This window comes from Haliaeetus albicilla, chromosome 1 (genome assembly GCF_947461875.1).
Source record: "Haliaeetus albicilla chromosome 1, bHalAlb1.1, whole genome shotgun sequence".
In the NCBI taxonomy this organism is placed as follows: domain Eukaryota; kingdom Metazoa; phylum Chordata; class Aves; order Accipitriformes; family Accipitridae; genus Haliaeetus; species Haliaeetus albicilla.
In genome coordinates this window covers 32,452,066-32,468,445 of record NC_091483.1, presented here as the reverse complement: position 1 = coordinate 32,468,445, position 16,380 = coordinate 32,452,066, and the positions used below count along the sequence as shown (strand labels likewise).

The 16,380-nt window shown below is 37.7% G+C and overlaps 1 protein-coding gene across 2 annotated transcripts in view; it reads left to right on the top strand.

Annotated features, from left to right (window-relative positions):
• GRID2 (glutamate ionotropic receptor delta type subunit 2) overlaps positions 1-16,380 on the top strand; it is a 737,357-nt gene that overhangs the window by 485,973 nt on the left and 235,004 nt on the right. For both annotated transcript variants that reach the window (XR_011324830.1, XM_069784511.1), the window contains exon 5: positions 15,328-15,381. Coding sequence is in view for 1 of the 2 variants with exons in the window: in XM_069784511.1 (XP_069640612.1) it covers positions 15,328-15,381 (54 nt within the window). In the remaining variant the exon portion in view is untranslated. The remainder of the gene's footprint in view (positions 1-15,327; positions 15,382-16,380) is intronic.

The window sequence follows — 16,380 nt, the reverse complement described above, 5'->3', positions numbered from 1 at the left end:
TTTTTCAGCTAGGTGATGCCAAGTACATTTGTACTTTAAATGCCCTTTAAACAAGTGAAACACAGCTGTGGTTTAGTTGCATTAGGTGAAGGCGTATGACTTTTCATTCCTTTCCATCTATCCCTCCTCATACTGAATAAAGCAGGAGTTTTTGTCATGATACCTCTAATTCTAGCTACTCTCAGATCAAATTTGATTTTGGGGTTGGGAGATACGGTACTGCATATTTAATTCCAAGTTTTTTGTTGCATTTGTTCTCAAAGTAAAGGCAAAAATTATAGTCCTTTCTTTAAAACATGGAAGTATAATCTTAAGAACAGTGATGACTTCTTGCTAGAGAAGGTATCTCATTTGTTTCAGTTATCCCTCAGTCACATGCCAGGATGTCGTTGTTAGACATCATACAAGTGCAGAACAATAGTGATAAAAATATCTTTTATTGCCATAAATATATATAAAAAAGTCATCTATTGGCTATTGAAATGTACATTCAGGAAGATTCATATTTTGACAGAAATATGGTACTGCTCTGCCTTTATCATCTTTTCCCCAGGGGGGAGTGAAATAGATACACAATAAGCAATTTTGATGGCCTCTCTTCCATTTTGGAGATGTGTTATGGTGTGCAGAGGGTCATGGATCAAAGTTTGAATCTTTTTCAGTAGAAGACTTTTTCTATGATGTTTATGAGGAAAATTTTCTGTGTTCCAGGATGCTGGAAAATGGCTGGTTTGGGAAATAAATTTAGGGGCTGGATTATAACTCACGTAAAGGACATTTTCACACGTACAAAGTAACATTTCTGATCTCTCAGAAAAAGCTGACAGCGTATAGGACAAGCCATGGTGGATGAAACAAACAGGAATAGATGTGTGGTGCATGCATATATGTATACATGAATCGTGTGTTGTAGGACAAGAGGAAAATAAGCTTGTTCTGTTTAGTTAGCACAATGCTGTTTTCAGATAGCTGTATTTTGTAGCCTATGTTGCAAGCATCAGACATTGCATTAATGAAGGTTTTTAATATGTCTCCAGGATGCCAGTGCAGAAAATGATCTGAACTTGAATTTCTCATGATTCCTTAGATCTTTTGTCTCTCTTACTGGTCTTTAATCCGTATCTGTCTCTCATGAACTTTTAATACATATCCATAGAAAACCCCTCCCTTTCCCTTCTCCAAGTTTCTGAATGATCACAGAAGAGATTTTACTTTTAAATTTTTATGGGTTTTATTTTTTTAATAATTCTCTTGACTCAGCTAGACAAAATGCTTAGTGTGCACATAAGAAAAAGTACCATAAAAAGATGCAGTACAAAGGCACTGCCTATCCAAGTGGCAAGGAATGGGAGCAAATGTGTCGTCACAGCTTCCCTGGCTGCTCTTGCTGTGACAGCCAGGGAGGAGGCCTCTTGCTTGGCAGGGGGTCAGCAGCTAAAAATGCTGAAAAAACAGAGGAGGGGAATACCCAGAAAAAGCAATAAAATATCCAGTAAAGGCTCTGCTGGTGCCGTTTGCCTCTGCCTCTGAAATCTTTCTCCTCATCCTCATGGCACTTCAGTGATGGCGATCAAACGCGCTGTTGGCAGACAAGAAAGTGTGGTGACGCCAGGCAGAGGGCTGGGGCTGACAGGGACATAAGTGCCCATCATCAGAGTAGGTAGTACCATATATGAAGCACACAGAGGGAATGTGGTGTGCCCCTAAAAGCAGCTATAAAAATTCATTCAGGTGCAGTTAGTTAGCAGTGTCTGAGCAGTTATGTTTAATTGCATGGCAGTGTGCAGTGATCATGGTCCCTTCTTGCTCACAGGTGAGGTTCCTGGATGGGGAAGGGATGGGGGACATAGGAAGGGTTTTCCCCCATCCTGTCCCTGACTTAGCTTTGGGAAATGGCTCAAGAAGTTGCCAGACATTTGACACAGCTCTACTGGGCTGTGCCAGCCCGCCTGCCTCTGATAAGTTGGGATTTAATTGGACTTGACATGGGCCATAATTATGCTCACACATTCAGAATTTTGCTTAGGTGAACAGCAAACTTCACTGTAATTTGTTTCTTCATGACAGATGTACATTTCTCGTACTTCCTGTGTAATAGACCGAATAATGACCTTTCTAGATAATTGTGATTTTTTTTTTTTATTTCTGCCTTTCTTATTTTTCTTTATTTTTACTCTTCTGACTGGCTCAGCTTTGCACTCTGTATACTTGAGACCCGCAGAGGACTTCTGATGTACTTGCTCCCAGCTGAAAATACAGCCTTATAGCCAACTTGTTTTTCCTATCAATCAGTCTGGGGAGAATAGTGCTCTATCTTGTTGATCATTCTTGTGTAAAGCTCATGTATCACTTCAAGGATTGTCTGGCTATTGGTTCTGTCAGTTTGCTTCTATCACTGTCCAAAAGCAAAGACCATGTGCCCATAATATTAATAGTCAGAATAGGAGAGATATATCACTGTTCTGGTTCAGCTTAGTCAAAAAGGATGATTGAAAGAATGCTACAAAAATGCAGTGCTTAAAGGTAAAAAGATGTTTGACAGTACCTGTGGGAAAAAGAAATGTGATTCTAGAAAAATTATGACATTCTGTAATGTGCCTTTCATAATTTACATAAAGGTACCTGTGCCGGTAATCTCTTATACATATGAATTATTTTCCTCACATGAGTAATTTCATCAACTGAGTAATTACACTGACTTGAGAGGGACTGTTACCATAAGTGTGAATCAAGTTACTGATGTTTATTGATCTAAACTCAAAAAAAGCAATTAAAAATGATGGGTTTATTTTCTTTTCCATGAAAAAATACAGTTGAAATCCAGGCTTAGACTAGAATGGTCTTCAATACCGTTTTTTGCAAAAGTGAAAAAGGTCTTCATTTTTCTTTATAGCTCATTTTGCTAAGGCTATCGTCACTTTCACAAACTTAAAATGCAGAACTAATTGTATTTTTAACAAAGTGCATGCTGGTTTTCCTTTTCTGGAATGCTCAAATCCTCTTAAAGTTCTCCCACTCTTTTTACTTTTCTCCATCAAAGCTTTCCAATTTCTTTTTAAAAGATGATAGCAAGGATCTAATTTAAGCCTCTTTGTTCAGTAAGCCAAAAGAAATGGGCAATTATTCCACAGTGAAAATTCGAGAAACAATTCTTAGCAACTTAATCCCTGTAATTTATTAAAGAACTGTATGGAATGGCTCAAATTATGCTGTGTATGTTAAATGCCGATAGTTTTCTGTTTTCCTTATGATTGCAACCTTTGCCTCTCCTATAATACCTCTGCATTTTGTTTTTAGTACCTTAAACCAGAAGTTTTTTTAGAATATCTACTTACACTTGATGGCTAGAAAGTTTCATCATCTTCTGTAAATGAACACGTTGGCCAGTTGTGCTATTCTTTCACTGATAAAGTTCTTTCCAATCTGTTAGGATCTGTCCCATATTAGAGCTGAGCTGATGTCCCAGCTACAGCTGTATTTCATGTGTGCCTGAGCCTCAGTTCTGGCATATTTGTATCCCCAATGTCTGTCCTTCAAAAAAATGGATGCTGCTTGCACACTTTTGATCCAGATGCAGTTGCTGCATGGAACCAGCTTTTAAACCAACATCAAAACAATGATGAAAAAAATGTATATATTTTCTTTCTTTTTAGGGCTGGAATATAATTTAACCTGTATCAGTTTCTGCTGAGTTGTTGTACTTCTGTCAGCTTAACCATTAGCAGCTATAGGAACATGGTAATGCACAGAGTACTTTGTATTTGTTAATAACTTTCAGTGGTGTATATGAAGGATTTCAGACCTAAGGTATGCAAACAGATTTCTGGCCAGCAGTTTTTTGGGGAGAAGCTGAATCTGAACTGTGTTGCATGGTTGATGTTAGGACAAACATCGCTTATCATAAATATGTTACGGTAATATTAAAAATCTTAAAATTATGGCTTAGGTTCATGTTGTTGTCTGGCTGAAAGTAGGGTAATAGCAGAATTTCCCAAAATGTGGAAGTACTTTATTAGGAAAATTTAGAACCATTATGAAAAAAGCCTGTGTTTCGATCCATGTCCTCTCTAAGACTTAGTGAGTCCTTGTGCAGATCTTCTGGGCTTGCAATGCCTTTGGATCTTTGGTAAGAGTGATCCATTTTATGGATCTGTTGTGAAGCACAGAAACCAAAATGGCCGATGGGCTTCGCTTTTGGTATTGCAATTTGATGGTCAGAATATTTTCAATATATTTAGAATAGATTTTGTCTTGGTACACGTGCTTTTGAGAGGATTTTTTTCATAGGGAGCTTCAAGCCTGCAGCCAGTTAGAACTCTATTAAACTGCTCTTGATTCTTGAACTGCTATTACCAGAAAAAATGCTTTCAGCCTGCATACTTGGAGAGGAGCTGAATGCTAAGTTTATGTGCAAGTCAGAAATGTAGGCTATCTCGCTTGAACCTCTGCCACTGTTGTTCTCTACAGATATGTAAAATGACAGGACAGGCACCACCATGAAGCTGAAGAGCAAAAAGAGCTGATGGCGTTAGTGATACTTTGTCACTGGAACAGTGGCCTTCGTTAATAATGCCTGTGATAGGAAAATGAAATACTTTCGGTTTCAGTAATGTCAATCTGATGCTCAGCAACAAATGTTTTTAAGGCAGACAGTGAAGAAGAAAAAAGAGCAGCACCATTATATTCTGTAGTGTATGATGTTTAACATTTTCCCTGCTACACAGTCAGACTAGATCTTCAGTTTGCTAACAGATGCAAACGGAGTTGAAACCACATTTCCATATCACTAATAAAATATACAACATGCTGCCAGCATAACCAGGGCTGGATTTTCAAGGCAGTCAACTTACATTTAAAAACCTGAATGGAATGGGCAAGTTTTCAAAAACATGTGGCATCCTGCAGCCCCTGTTGAGGAAAATCTGGCTAACTTACAGATGCTGATGAATTCAGAGGGTCTGACCCTAAAATATTCCTTTGATACTCTTGGAAAAAGAAGACGAACAAAGCCTTGTGTTTTTGGTTTGAAGATATACATTCAATCTATATGTTTAATAGTTCTTATACTTAAAGTCTTTCAAACCTTTAAAAACAACAGCACCCACACCTAGTATCAGAAAACAATCAACAAAAATTGGCCAAATTGACTATTTTAAATTTAATTGGTTTTTTTTGTTTGTTTGGTTGGTTGGTTTGTTTTTTCTATTAATTTGGGTTGCTGGTACCTGGAGTGGACACAAAGCTTTTTACGGAAATTGGTTGCTATTAAGAAAAACTGGTATTGTCTTTGGGTTTTTTGTTTGCTTGCTTTTAAACAGTGGTAGTCTAAAAGTTCGCACTACCATATACCTTTCTGATTCAGTCACCCTGTTCTTGTATTGCTGTTCTCTACTTCCTTCCTTCAAGTTCTTCCTCAAACCCCATGTTTTTCACCCTTTCTGACAGTGGTTTCCATCCTAACTAACTATTCTTCTTCTCATTTAAACTGGTGTAAAGCAAGAGTAACTTCACTACAATCTGTAAAATTACTCAGGTATAAAATCAGATGTGGATGAGAAGGGCAAGGTTATTTAAAATACTACCCTTACGTGATTCCTTTACAAGTTTTACTTGAATCAATGTCCGTTTGCTGAGTGCAGTCAACCCACACTAATGCACACTGGGAAGGAATCTTGTGCCTCACAAGTGTATTTTTCTTCAGTCTTAACTATTCACTGCCTTACTAAAATGATAACTTTATCTGGTTAATCATGATTCACAATTAGAAACATGCATATGTTTCCATATTGGCAACAGGTGTAAAGAGATAGTAAATATGAATTTGCATATTTTTATATAAGCTACCAAAAGATTGTATGTTGAAATTATGACAGATACCATTTTATCATCTGTACTCTTTTTCTGCAGCCTCCAAAGCTCTCTTCACTAGCAGCCTAATTACCTAAAGCATACATTAAGAATGATCCATTGTCAAACTGATATTCCTTTTTCCTCTACAAGTTAAACCCTGGACTTAATGGCTGTTTAAGCTTCTTGTGTCATGTTAACAAGTTGAAAGGTTTCTTCATTTCAGTAAACCTGCTGCTACTTATGAAGTCTGCAAGGGGTTAAAAGTAGGAATCGAACTTTCCATTCTGCTTAGAAAAATAACTTATGTGTATGGATAGAATAAATTTAAACCTGTGAAAAAGCTTTGTTAATCCCCAGCTTTCCCTGTTGTGGAGAAATTCTGGCCTTGATGAAGTCGGTTACAAAGATGTCGAAGTCAGCAAGGCAATTATTTTCCCTCTATTGGAGGACTTGTCAACAGCCTTCAATCTAGAGCGAGTTCACTCAAAGGGTAGCTCCTGAATGTGTTTGAGTGTGGGAGATGGTGAGGTGTTTAAAATAAACAACACAGTTGGGAGAAATCTCTGATTCCAGCTCTAATCCATACAGAGGAGGAAATTTTGAGACTTTAGCATAGATTTAGGCTTCTTATGTTTGATTCTTCACCTTCAAAGGTGATGACAACCAGTTTGATTCAAAGCCCATGTTCAACCCAAATGTTTGAGTTTTCTGCTTAGATTTCAGACTTCCAAATGGAATTCAGCTTAAAAAAAGAAAAAAAAAAAAAAGGCAGATAAAGAACAAGAGATCTTCAGGTATCAATTTAGTACTATCACGATGAACAAAATGTAGTTATGTATAAAAAAGACTATAAGAAATTCTTAACAAGAAAGGAAGATACAGGCAATTGTACAACAGTAGAGAATCTGAATTTCTGAATTTAGATGAGGGTTTGAATCACTTTGTTACTTTGAAATAAGCAGTTTCTAGGTGGGAGGTACATTATTGTTCATTGAGAATACTATTCTACTTTCTAGCAACTGTCTTCCAGTGCAGGTAGCGTAATATGCTCATGGTTCTGAGTTAAAGCCAAGTAGCTTCAGAACAGGCATGTGGTGGTTTTGTTGGTTTTGGGTGTTGGGTTTTTTTCAGACTGGATATTAAAAATACTTTTCAGGAGGATAATTGGAATATAAATCAAAACATAAATTTGGGAATACCAAAACTGACTGTAAGAATAAAATAATCCTTAAAATGAAAGATGCTTAAGTTACTTATAGGTATTGTTTTAAACCTATAGTCTACAGGCTAACCTCAGAGGAGGATGCATTTTTAGATTACTATAAAATAAATACATTATTAGCTTTTCTCAATGATGAAGACGATTAAAAATTTAAAATTGCCTTTCCTACCAGACAGAATGCGTTTTTATTTTGTGTTCTCAGTGCAAGCCTGTGGTCACACTCACTGAAGTGTTAATGCTGTGTTTATTTACTTTTATTGAACGTTAACTGTTGACTTGTTTTCTTCAGCATGGGCCTGATTTCTTGACTTGAACTGTCTCCATCTCTTAAAATCTTAGGGCAAGGGAGATGAAATCTTTTCTGGAGCTTAACTTGTTTCAAATATGATTAGGATTGCAGGCCAAGTCAATATAAAACTAATTATTTAGTGGAATAACCCAATTCTTTTAGTTTAAAAGTGTAATTTTTTGAAATAAATCTGGAAAAAGGGGAAAACTGATCAAGTACTTCAATTACTTCCTTCTTTTTCAAAGAAATGTGCTGTCATGAGACAAGCAAATGAAGCCATGCCAGCCATCTCACCTGTCCTTAGGAGGAGACTAGAAGATGTCTTCCCCACCAAATGCTTAGAGGCTTGCTTTTTAATCCTTGCTAACTCGATGACTAGCAGCCTAAGGATTTCTCTATCAAGTTTCACCCAATGTATTCTTTTTTTGCTTAGAAAGAACTTGAGGGAAAGGAATCCCAGAAGGAGATGATGCTTCATAAGAATAAAAATAAGTACTTCTACGTGTGGGTTTTTTCCCCTCTCAGGAGTGGAAATGGGTAGAGATTAAAATTAGATTCCAAAAATATTGCCTTCAGTGAAGAGAGATTTTTATGAGCTTTAGTTTCTGGTGTGCAAGAATGAGCTTTATAAATCAGCAACTGATTTCCCTACTGAGAAGCTCAAAGGCTAAGAGCAGAGACACAGAAAAAGTCTTGCTGTGGCACCAGCAGGAAGAAATGGTACAGATAGCCTAATAAAATGGTGGTGGTTTAATGAACTAGCAGCTAGATGAAAAAAAACAGGGGAGGAACTTGGAGACAAGCTCAGGATTTCCATGCACAAGTCCTGCAGTGTTTAATGTAGTACAACATACTAAATAGTACAACTCCATGCATTTACCTTTCCAAACTTCAGATCAGTTAAGGTAGTCTTGAGTTTATCACCTAACTTTCTTAGTACTACCTGTACGTTAGCTACTTAGTAGTCTTATTTTGCTTTGCATACCACCACTTGAGGAGCCATCTATACTACAGGAGACTACTCTAGGTGCCCAAACTAGTTAATTCATACCTTTTCAGTTAAAGGAAATGTTAAGAAATAGTGTCTAACTACTATTTGTTTGGTGATTGCTTTTTTAATTTGGTTTTGGTTTGTTTTGGTTTTTTTTTTTGCAGGGTGGGTGGCTTCTTGTCTCACATATGTGTACAGGAAGCCTGGTTTTTATCATATCTTAGTGATCAGCAAATTGCTATGACCCTGGGAGAGAAAATTGGGTTGAAGCATATATTCACCTATAAAACAGCAGTGGTGACTCCAAGAGGTTTGTCTATGAAAAGACATGGGCAACAAATCTAGTGGTATTGGACAAAAGCATTTTACCAGTCTTCCAGCTGGAAGAGTGCAGTTCAGATTACAAGACCACATAAATGGGACATATTGTAGACAGAGGATGTTTGGAAAAGGTTAGCAGGGAATTTGTGTCCCAGCTCAACTCTTGGAAAAAACTAACTTTCTAAATCACTTTCTAAATTATTTCAATGCCAGCCATTTCCAAAACAAGGGATTATGCAATGCCATCTGTTGGCTTTTGTGAAAAATCAAATGGAAAATGTGGTTTGCTCGATGGTGGTCCAGCAGAAAGAGATTCACAGTCACTACCACAGCTCCTGGTGGAGCAGAAAATTAACAGGAAGGCCAGCTCTAGTTGGAGACACTTTTCTTCAACGTTTTGAGAAATGAGTCCTGGCATCTGGGTAGCTTGTTGTAGAGCAGTCCCAACTGTAGCAAAGGTAAAACTGGACCCCAGGAGCTCTCCCCTATGTTTCAAACAGGAGATACTTGAGATGGCCAGTCTATATGGGTCTTTTCATACATGCAACGTTACTACTCATTAGGTGTTTGCAAGACTTGTCTGACTTGTTGCATATGTATGGAGGCGAATTCTGAAGATCCAGAACAGTTTTTCTGGGTTTCCTTTGTAAGGGTTCTGATCTGTATCTTGTAGTTTTGGCCCACACCTGTGGGCTCGTATCTATAAGGAAGAAGAGGTGTAGAGAACTTTTTATGTCATTTTCCATGCCCTTTTTGTTGAAAGCTATTTGGCTTTCTTGCTTATTATTACACATGCGAAAAGCTTGCATGCTGGCACTACTACTGCTGTATTTGCTTTAGATTGTCTTGCATTTAGACCATTTGAAGGTTTGAGCATGAACAATAGCAATAGTTGTGATAAATTGTCAGGCTCTTCCAAAGAATCAGAAGTTCTGGAGTTACTGCCAATGACAGATGGTTTGTCCTTGCTCATCACTTGTCTTCCTGACAGCATTTTTCTGCTCTCTGCAGAATCTCCCTTGGTGTGTAGTTGAATTCTTTAGAAAAAGAAAATTATTTTCTGCTTCATCCATGTTCTTGCTCATCGGTTCATAGCATCCGTGTTTGACTAAGTGGAACACCTTCCTCATGAAGCAGAAGTTTGATTTATTTTAATAGGGTGTTAGGAGAACTGCTGAAGTTTGACATGAGCGCATTTCTAAAGTTACAAAGATGTTAAGAATGATCTTTTATATCTATTGCTGTGGATTTCTATGACTGTGTGAATGGCACTGCGTACTCGATGGGCTGTATCCTTTGCTGCAGGATTTATGCAACTAATGACACAATGTTTTCAAATACTCCAGTGTGAACTCTCAGTCTGAGCAGTGGTTGAGTGAGTAGAGACTGAATTTCTTTCTCGGTTTTTCCACAATTTCATGAAGTCTGTTTCAGAACTGGCCTGATAACTTGCTGCTTTGATTCTTAGTACTGGAGAATTATGCGATACAGCATTAAAAATAACTGAATACTAACAGCCTATAGCTGAAAAAATTATGAATTCAGAAAAATCGTTCTCTGAAGTTGTTGGCTATATTGGCTGTCCTCTGCTTATTCTCTGACACCTATTTAGTTGGATGAGACAGGAATCTGCGAGTTGCTATGGACATTAGACTGCAAGGATGCAGCTCCCCAGTTCATACTGGAGTTCATCTGCTTATGTATGTTCCTGCACAGTGGAGGTACTCAGTGGCACCGCAGAAATGCCATCTCAACAGTACAAAATGCTTTTTTTAGTATTGTTTCAAATACTTACCCTTTCAGTAAATAAAAACAGTCTGAACTGCACAACAGTTGATACAGAATTAATAAGTTTCTGCTTCTTTTAGCTACTGCTAGTATGATTCATCACTGTTAAGAAAGCAAAATATATTTGGAAGGACAAAAGCAGCCATCTTGGGTTAGACCAAAGACTGTTTCAGTGTCTTTATCTCTAAAGGTGTCCATAAGTGAATGCCTGAGGGAGCAGTAAGAACAGGGTAGGCATATATGCTACTGTCTCCTAATAGTCTCCCAGCTAGCAGCTATATTTATCTTTAGAGAGCTTTCTGCATTGAATATAGCTCTGCGTGTTTAGTAACCCACAGCTGAATTCTTGTACAATTTCCCCTAGAGGAAGTGTGAAAAGAGAATTTGTCAAATATGTGCATGGTTTTCTTTGTTTTGGAAAGGGTCAACTCTCCTCCATTTAATATATGTGTAGGATTTGGTGTTTAGCACTCATTATGAATGCACACTCTAGTTTTTCTCAGTTTTAGCTTAAGAGGTGAGCTGCATAAACAATACGTTCACCTGCCTTCTGTCTTGTATGGAAATTTCCAATCTGTCCCTTGCCTTTCAGGAGTGCACAGCACTGCTTCCTGTCACAGAGCCAGCAGAACCAGTGGATGAATCTGAAACTTGAATTGTATTCAAATGCTCAGGGTCTTGAAGCCCCTACTTCCTACACGCCCTCATCAAATTGCTTTATTGCTTCTAATATACAGGACATCAGATTTCTTTTTCATTACTGCCCTTATGCTTTTGCAAGCATATTTTGTACATTCATTATTCCCTGGCACAGAACACAAGTTCATGCCAGCTCACTTGATATGCATGCAGATGTGAATTTCAACCAGAAAAAGATCATCACTCAGATAACAAATATGTGTTTTAACTTTCTGAACATATTAGTCATAGAAACCTTCTACACAACTGCATTATATACTTCTGTTGAAGCTGGATTATATGCGCTTTTAGGTTATGATCAAGTTTAAGCAGAACCAGCCATGCTCTTCTGTGTTTTTTTTTCTTTAGTCTTATTTGTTATCATCACTTCCAAGTGAAAATACAGTGGCTTTTTTAAGTAAACAAAACAGCAAACTCAGTAGATAGACAAGGGCATTGTGGAACGTTGTGTCATGACTGTGAAGCCTTGCTGTGTCAAAGTAATGATTGTTTTACTGACGGATAATTGGATCTAGGTTGTGTTACTGCTGGCTTTAGATATTTTTATTTATTTATTTATTGGGACTGTTTTAATATAAACTCAAACTTGTAAGCTTGTGCTTAATAACTGCTGATTGAGAGAATCTTCTGGCTGTGAGATTATGCGTATGATTACTGTTAGTGTTTGAAGAAAACTTTAGGGTTGAACAACCTTTTGCTTCAAGCATCAAACTGAAGGTTTATATAGTATTATAGTTATTTATTTTCTGTAAAACAGTGGATGTGCCTGTGCATTCTTTTACACTGAAAAACATAAGAAGCACAATAACTGGAAAATATCGGAAGGTTATTAATGATGATAGTATAGTGCCCTGCAATTCATACAGACATAGTCAGAATGTGCACTGCCCAACTTTAAAGTCAATTAAATGGACAATGTAGGCCATACTGGGAGAAGAGATATTCAGAGGTGAGGGACTGAGATGCAGCATCTTGATCCTGCTGAAATGGACAGCTCTTTTGTGAGTGATATCAGTGGGACTAGGATTTCATCAGGTAAGACTGAATGACCCAAGGACAAAAAGACAGCCTTGAAATTCCAGTCTAATGCTGAGTCCCAGTTTAGATGTAAATCTATATTTCATCAAATAAAATGGAATGTAAAAAAAAAAAAAAACTAGCAACTTTCTCAGGGCATCATCAGTCATCGAATCATAGAATGGTTTGGGTTGGAAGGGGCCTTAAACATCATCTAGTTCCAACCCCCCTGCCATGGGCAGGGACACCTTCCACTAGACCAGGTTGCTCAAAGCCCCATCCAACCTGGCCTGGAACACTTCCAGGGGCTATTTGTAGCCTATCTAAACTTAGAATATATTAGTTTGAGTGTCTCTGAGTACATTACAAGTTCATTTCAATTTGACATAAGCTTTTTGAAAATGGCTTTAATATTAAGTAGATTCATGAATGCATAAACTTTAATGGATAAAATATGATCTTTCTGCTGAAGAGTTTCAGCTGTAACTAAAAAATGGATGCATTTCATCTTATTATTTGCAAGTTGTGAATAAATTTGTTACAGGTAGCCTGAGCTGTTTGAAATAATAAGAGTGACTTGTGAGACCAGCAAGCCTCTTCCAGAGTCTGGCTTAAGAGGTCTGTGAGCTGTACATCATAAAAACAGTGACACTTAGAATCATATTCTGTTGAAAAGGCCTTGTCTAATTGAAATTTGAGAGCCTGAGCAAAGTAGATACACAGAACCAAGTATTTATAAAGAAACTAAATGAACTGAAACCAAAGGTTTAATGAAAGATAAAGTACATTAAAATCTGATCAGCTGAAGCTTCAGGCACAAAGAAGTGATCAACCCCACTTTTACTGTGTTATTAAAAACTGAACAGAAAATGCGAATTTTCATTTTGTGGATTCCTTCATTCTGAAGTTTCAGTTGACTGCCATTTTGAAGTGGAGAAAGAGCTTAGGAGCCCTTTGTGGAACATAATTATCATTGTCATTCCCCTAACACCACTGGGAGCCTTGACTCCAAGGGCGTCCCTCTGGCAGGCTGCCTCAGAGCCACAGGAACCTCAGGAGTCCTCATCTTGAGCAGAGTAGTTAGGGCAGGGCAAACGTTCCCGGTGGGACATCCTGGAGCCAGAAGTTTTGAGGGTCAAGGTTGCCAGGAATCTGACAAGAAACCATAAAATATGTGCTGCCTATTTTTATTCTGCTTGCTTTCAGGGGAAATGTATGTAGATTGGCTAACAGAATTGGTTTTGCTTCAGTAAGGTGTTGATTTTTTTTGTCTTATGGAAAATTTAAATGGCATTGCTTATGTTGTAAATGGCATAAACTTTCTATGCTTGGGAACTTTATATAAGGAGCAAATGCTACCTTGAGAACTTTGTTACTATTCTGTCCATTTTTAACTTTTCTCTGTTCCTGAATGTGTTTGTCTTCCAACTGGTTTGATATAAGAGATCTGATTAGAACAGCCATGCTCCAGTTCAAGCATCCTGGCTGGGCCTGTTGTGATGCCTCCTATCACTTAGTTACTCAGTTTCTAACCTGTTCTTTTATATGTGCTGTGTGGATGCCTACTGTGGAAAATGCAAGAAAATGTCAAAGCAACATGACAAAACATACTGTCGTCACCACAGAGAAAGAGTAGTGAGTCTAAATTCCATGTAAAGTAAGGACCCTGATTCCTACTGCTAATAATATTGAAATTTTCCAGAAGCACAATAACAGTTATGGCTTTCATCTCCCCTCATTTCTTACTGGTGCTGTGAGAGTTTCAGATAAGAAGGCGGTTCATATACTGCTGCTCTTGCTTTTTTTTTTTTTCCCCCAGTCTCTCCAGATCAGAATTTCCAATCTTGCCTATCATTCTAGTAAATAAGCAGTGACCCCAGTTCTAATGGCCTTTGAATTAATAATGAAGGTTATCGGTATGGGGTCTTTTGCTGCTCTTAAGATTTGTGGCCAGTTAAATTGTTCTCCTTTGGACATGACACAGTATAAATTGCAGTCATCCTTGGCAACTGCTATTTGTGCTGGTCATCATTAAAAGCCAAATATGACTGCTGTGCAGTGGTCCAAGTAATAAGAGCACAGCACTAGTCATCTACTTGAACATTAAAACTTTGTAAGTTCCAAGCCTTATTTCAATTTTTCTTTGCTTTTTCTTGGGATTCAACACAGTTTTAAGTATTCAGTAGTTTTGAATTGTGAATCAAGATGAGCATGGTGATTATACAAGTAAAATGGGATTAATTTGGTTTTAAAACTATTTCAGTGTCAATGCTAATTCAGTTTCATTTAGAAAAAAAAATGTAAAGCTGTCCAGTCTTTTCTATAGTTTGTTTCTGGCCTCCCTCCTGTCAATGATTTCTTTCTTAGGTAATGCAAGCAGAGAAAATGTATTTTTTTCCCTCTGTTTCCACTGCAAAGGTGAATCAAACATGTCTTGCCACGGAAGTGTAGTGGATTCAAGGAGGGAAAGAATAGAGCTGAGTGAAAGATGAGTTAGGAAGTACATTTTCAGTCCAGCACAGAGGCAGCTCCTAGAATACTTTTCAGCAAAGGAAAGGAGAAGATGCATGGGAGGAGGATTAGAGGCCCTCTGTGTGTGGAGCCAGGGACAGGCCATCATTCATCATCCCTGTGACAGCCCTCTTTCTCAAGGGAACACTTTCCTCCCCACTCTTTGCATTTCTGTGAACCCTAGCTTCTGTGGGGTGGGTTTTTTTGGTTTGAGTTTGTTTCGTTTTCTTTAATTCACAGGCTTACAGGGTAGGTGTACACTGGAAAGACCTTAGAGGCAGGAGCTACAGAAATCTGACAAGAGTTACTTGATATTCATTTTCTGCCTTCCTTTCTGTTGCTCCCTCTCCACACACAATATTAAGGCAAAACCGATTTCATTTTCTCCTCAGTCAACTGAAACACATTCTTTTCTGTGATGCCGGCAAAGAAATGTATTTTCCAAGTTTAATTAGCAGTCAAACAATAACACAAATGCTTCTGCAGAATTTTGCTGAAGGTTCTCTATCCTCAGTTGAATAACAAAGGTCTTCAAGGGCATGTGCTTTGGGATTTGTCATTTGCAGAGAGCATCCATTTAATTTTTTTTCTGGCTTTCACAAGCAAGCTGACTGATAGCTGGTTTGTTCTCTATTTCAGGTCGTGGAGACTAATTTGGTTGCTTTTGACTGTCACTGGATCATTATAAATGAGGTAACTGTCAAGTGAACATTGTTGTGAACCATGAATCCTGTTTTCAGGCTTACTGACAATATTCATGCTGATCTTGACTTTGCCAACAGGAAGCAGAAGCTACGACAAAGTTCAGACATGCTGAGGGAGTGGATGTTGCTTAATAAAAATAGAATGACAAGTTCTTGGACTTTGCTGGTTTGTCTTGCCTATTTTAAACAGAAGTGCTTGAATGAATAAATGGAAAATAAAATGAAAAAGGCCTTTTCCTTCTGAGTATCTTGAGATTTCACATTTGACTTGAGCTGACTGGTTTTGGAGGATCTTTTTAAGATCATTTTTCATATGTAATCTTTTTGTATTGGAGTGCTTGTGTTTTGTTTATATTTTAATGATTTTTATTAATAATAAAAATAATAATAATAGAATCCCATATTTCCCTTTCCTTTAAGAATTTCCCTAGAATTCATTCACGGTTGATACCCAAACCTATTGATATTAGTGGGAGGCTTTTTGGTGGACTTCTGGATCAGGTCATATATGAATGTTCATGAAGGGAAAAAAGAAAGTTAAACTGAGATCCTATTTTTAAACTGTGAAATAGGTTCTCCCATGAACACTTGTCAGCTAAAATACAACGAGTCAACATGTGAAGTAACTCTGCATATAAACATTGAACAATGCAGTCGGTCTTAGATTCGATGACATTCAGATTTTTCTTTTGTTTTGTGAAAAGCAATTTAGGTCCAGAACAGCCTAATTCCCTGGGAGATAACTCTCCCCTAACATGTAGATTGTGCGACTCCTGTATATTCTCAGGACAAAAGATTGCTTGGAGATATTGTGTGTAAATTCCAGGCTTGCTTTCTGGATTTGCTGTGCACTTCTGTTTTTATACTTAAATACTAGGTTTTCATAGTGCAGTGTGCTAATAGTGAGGTAACTTAATCCAAAGCATTTTTTTTCAAGGTTATAGCAAGGTATAACATTGTTGCATTGGGATTGTACTTTGGCCTATTT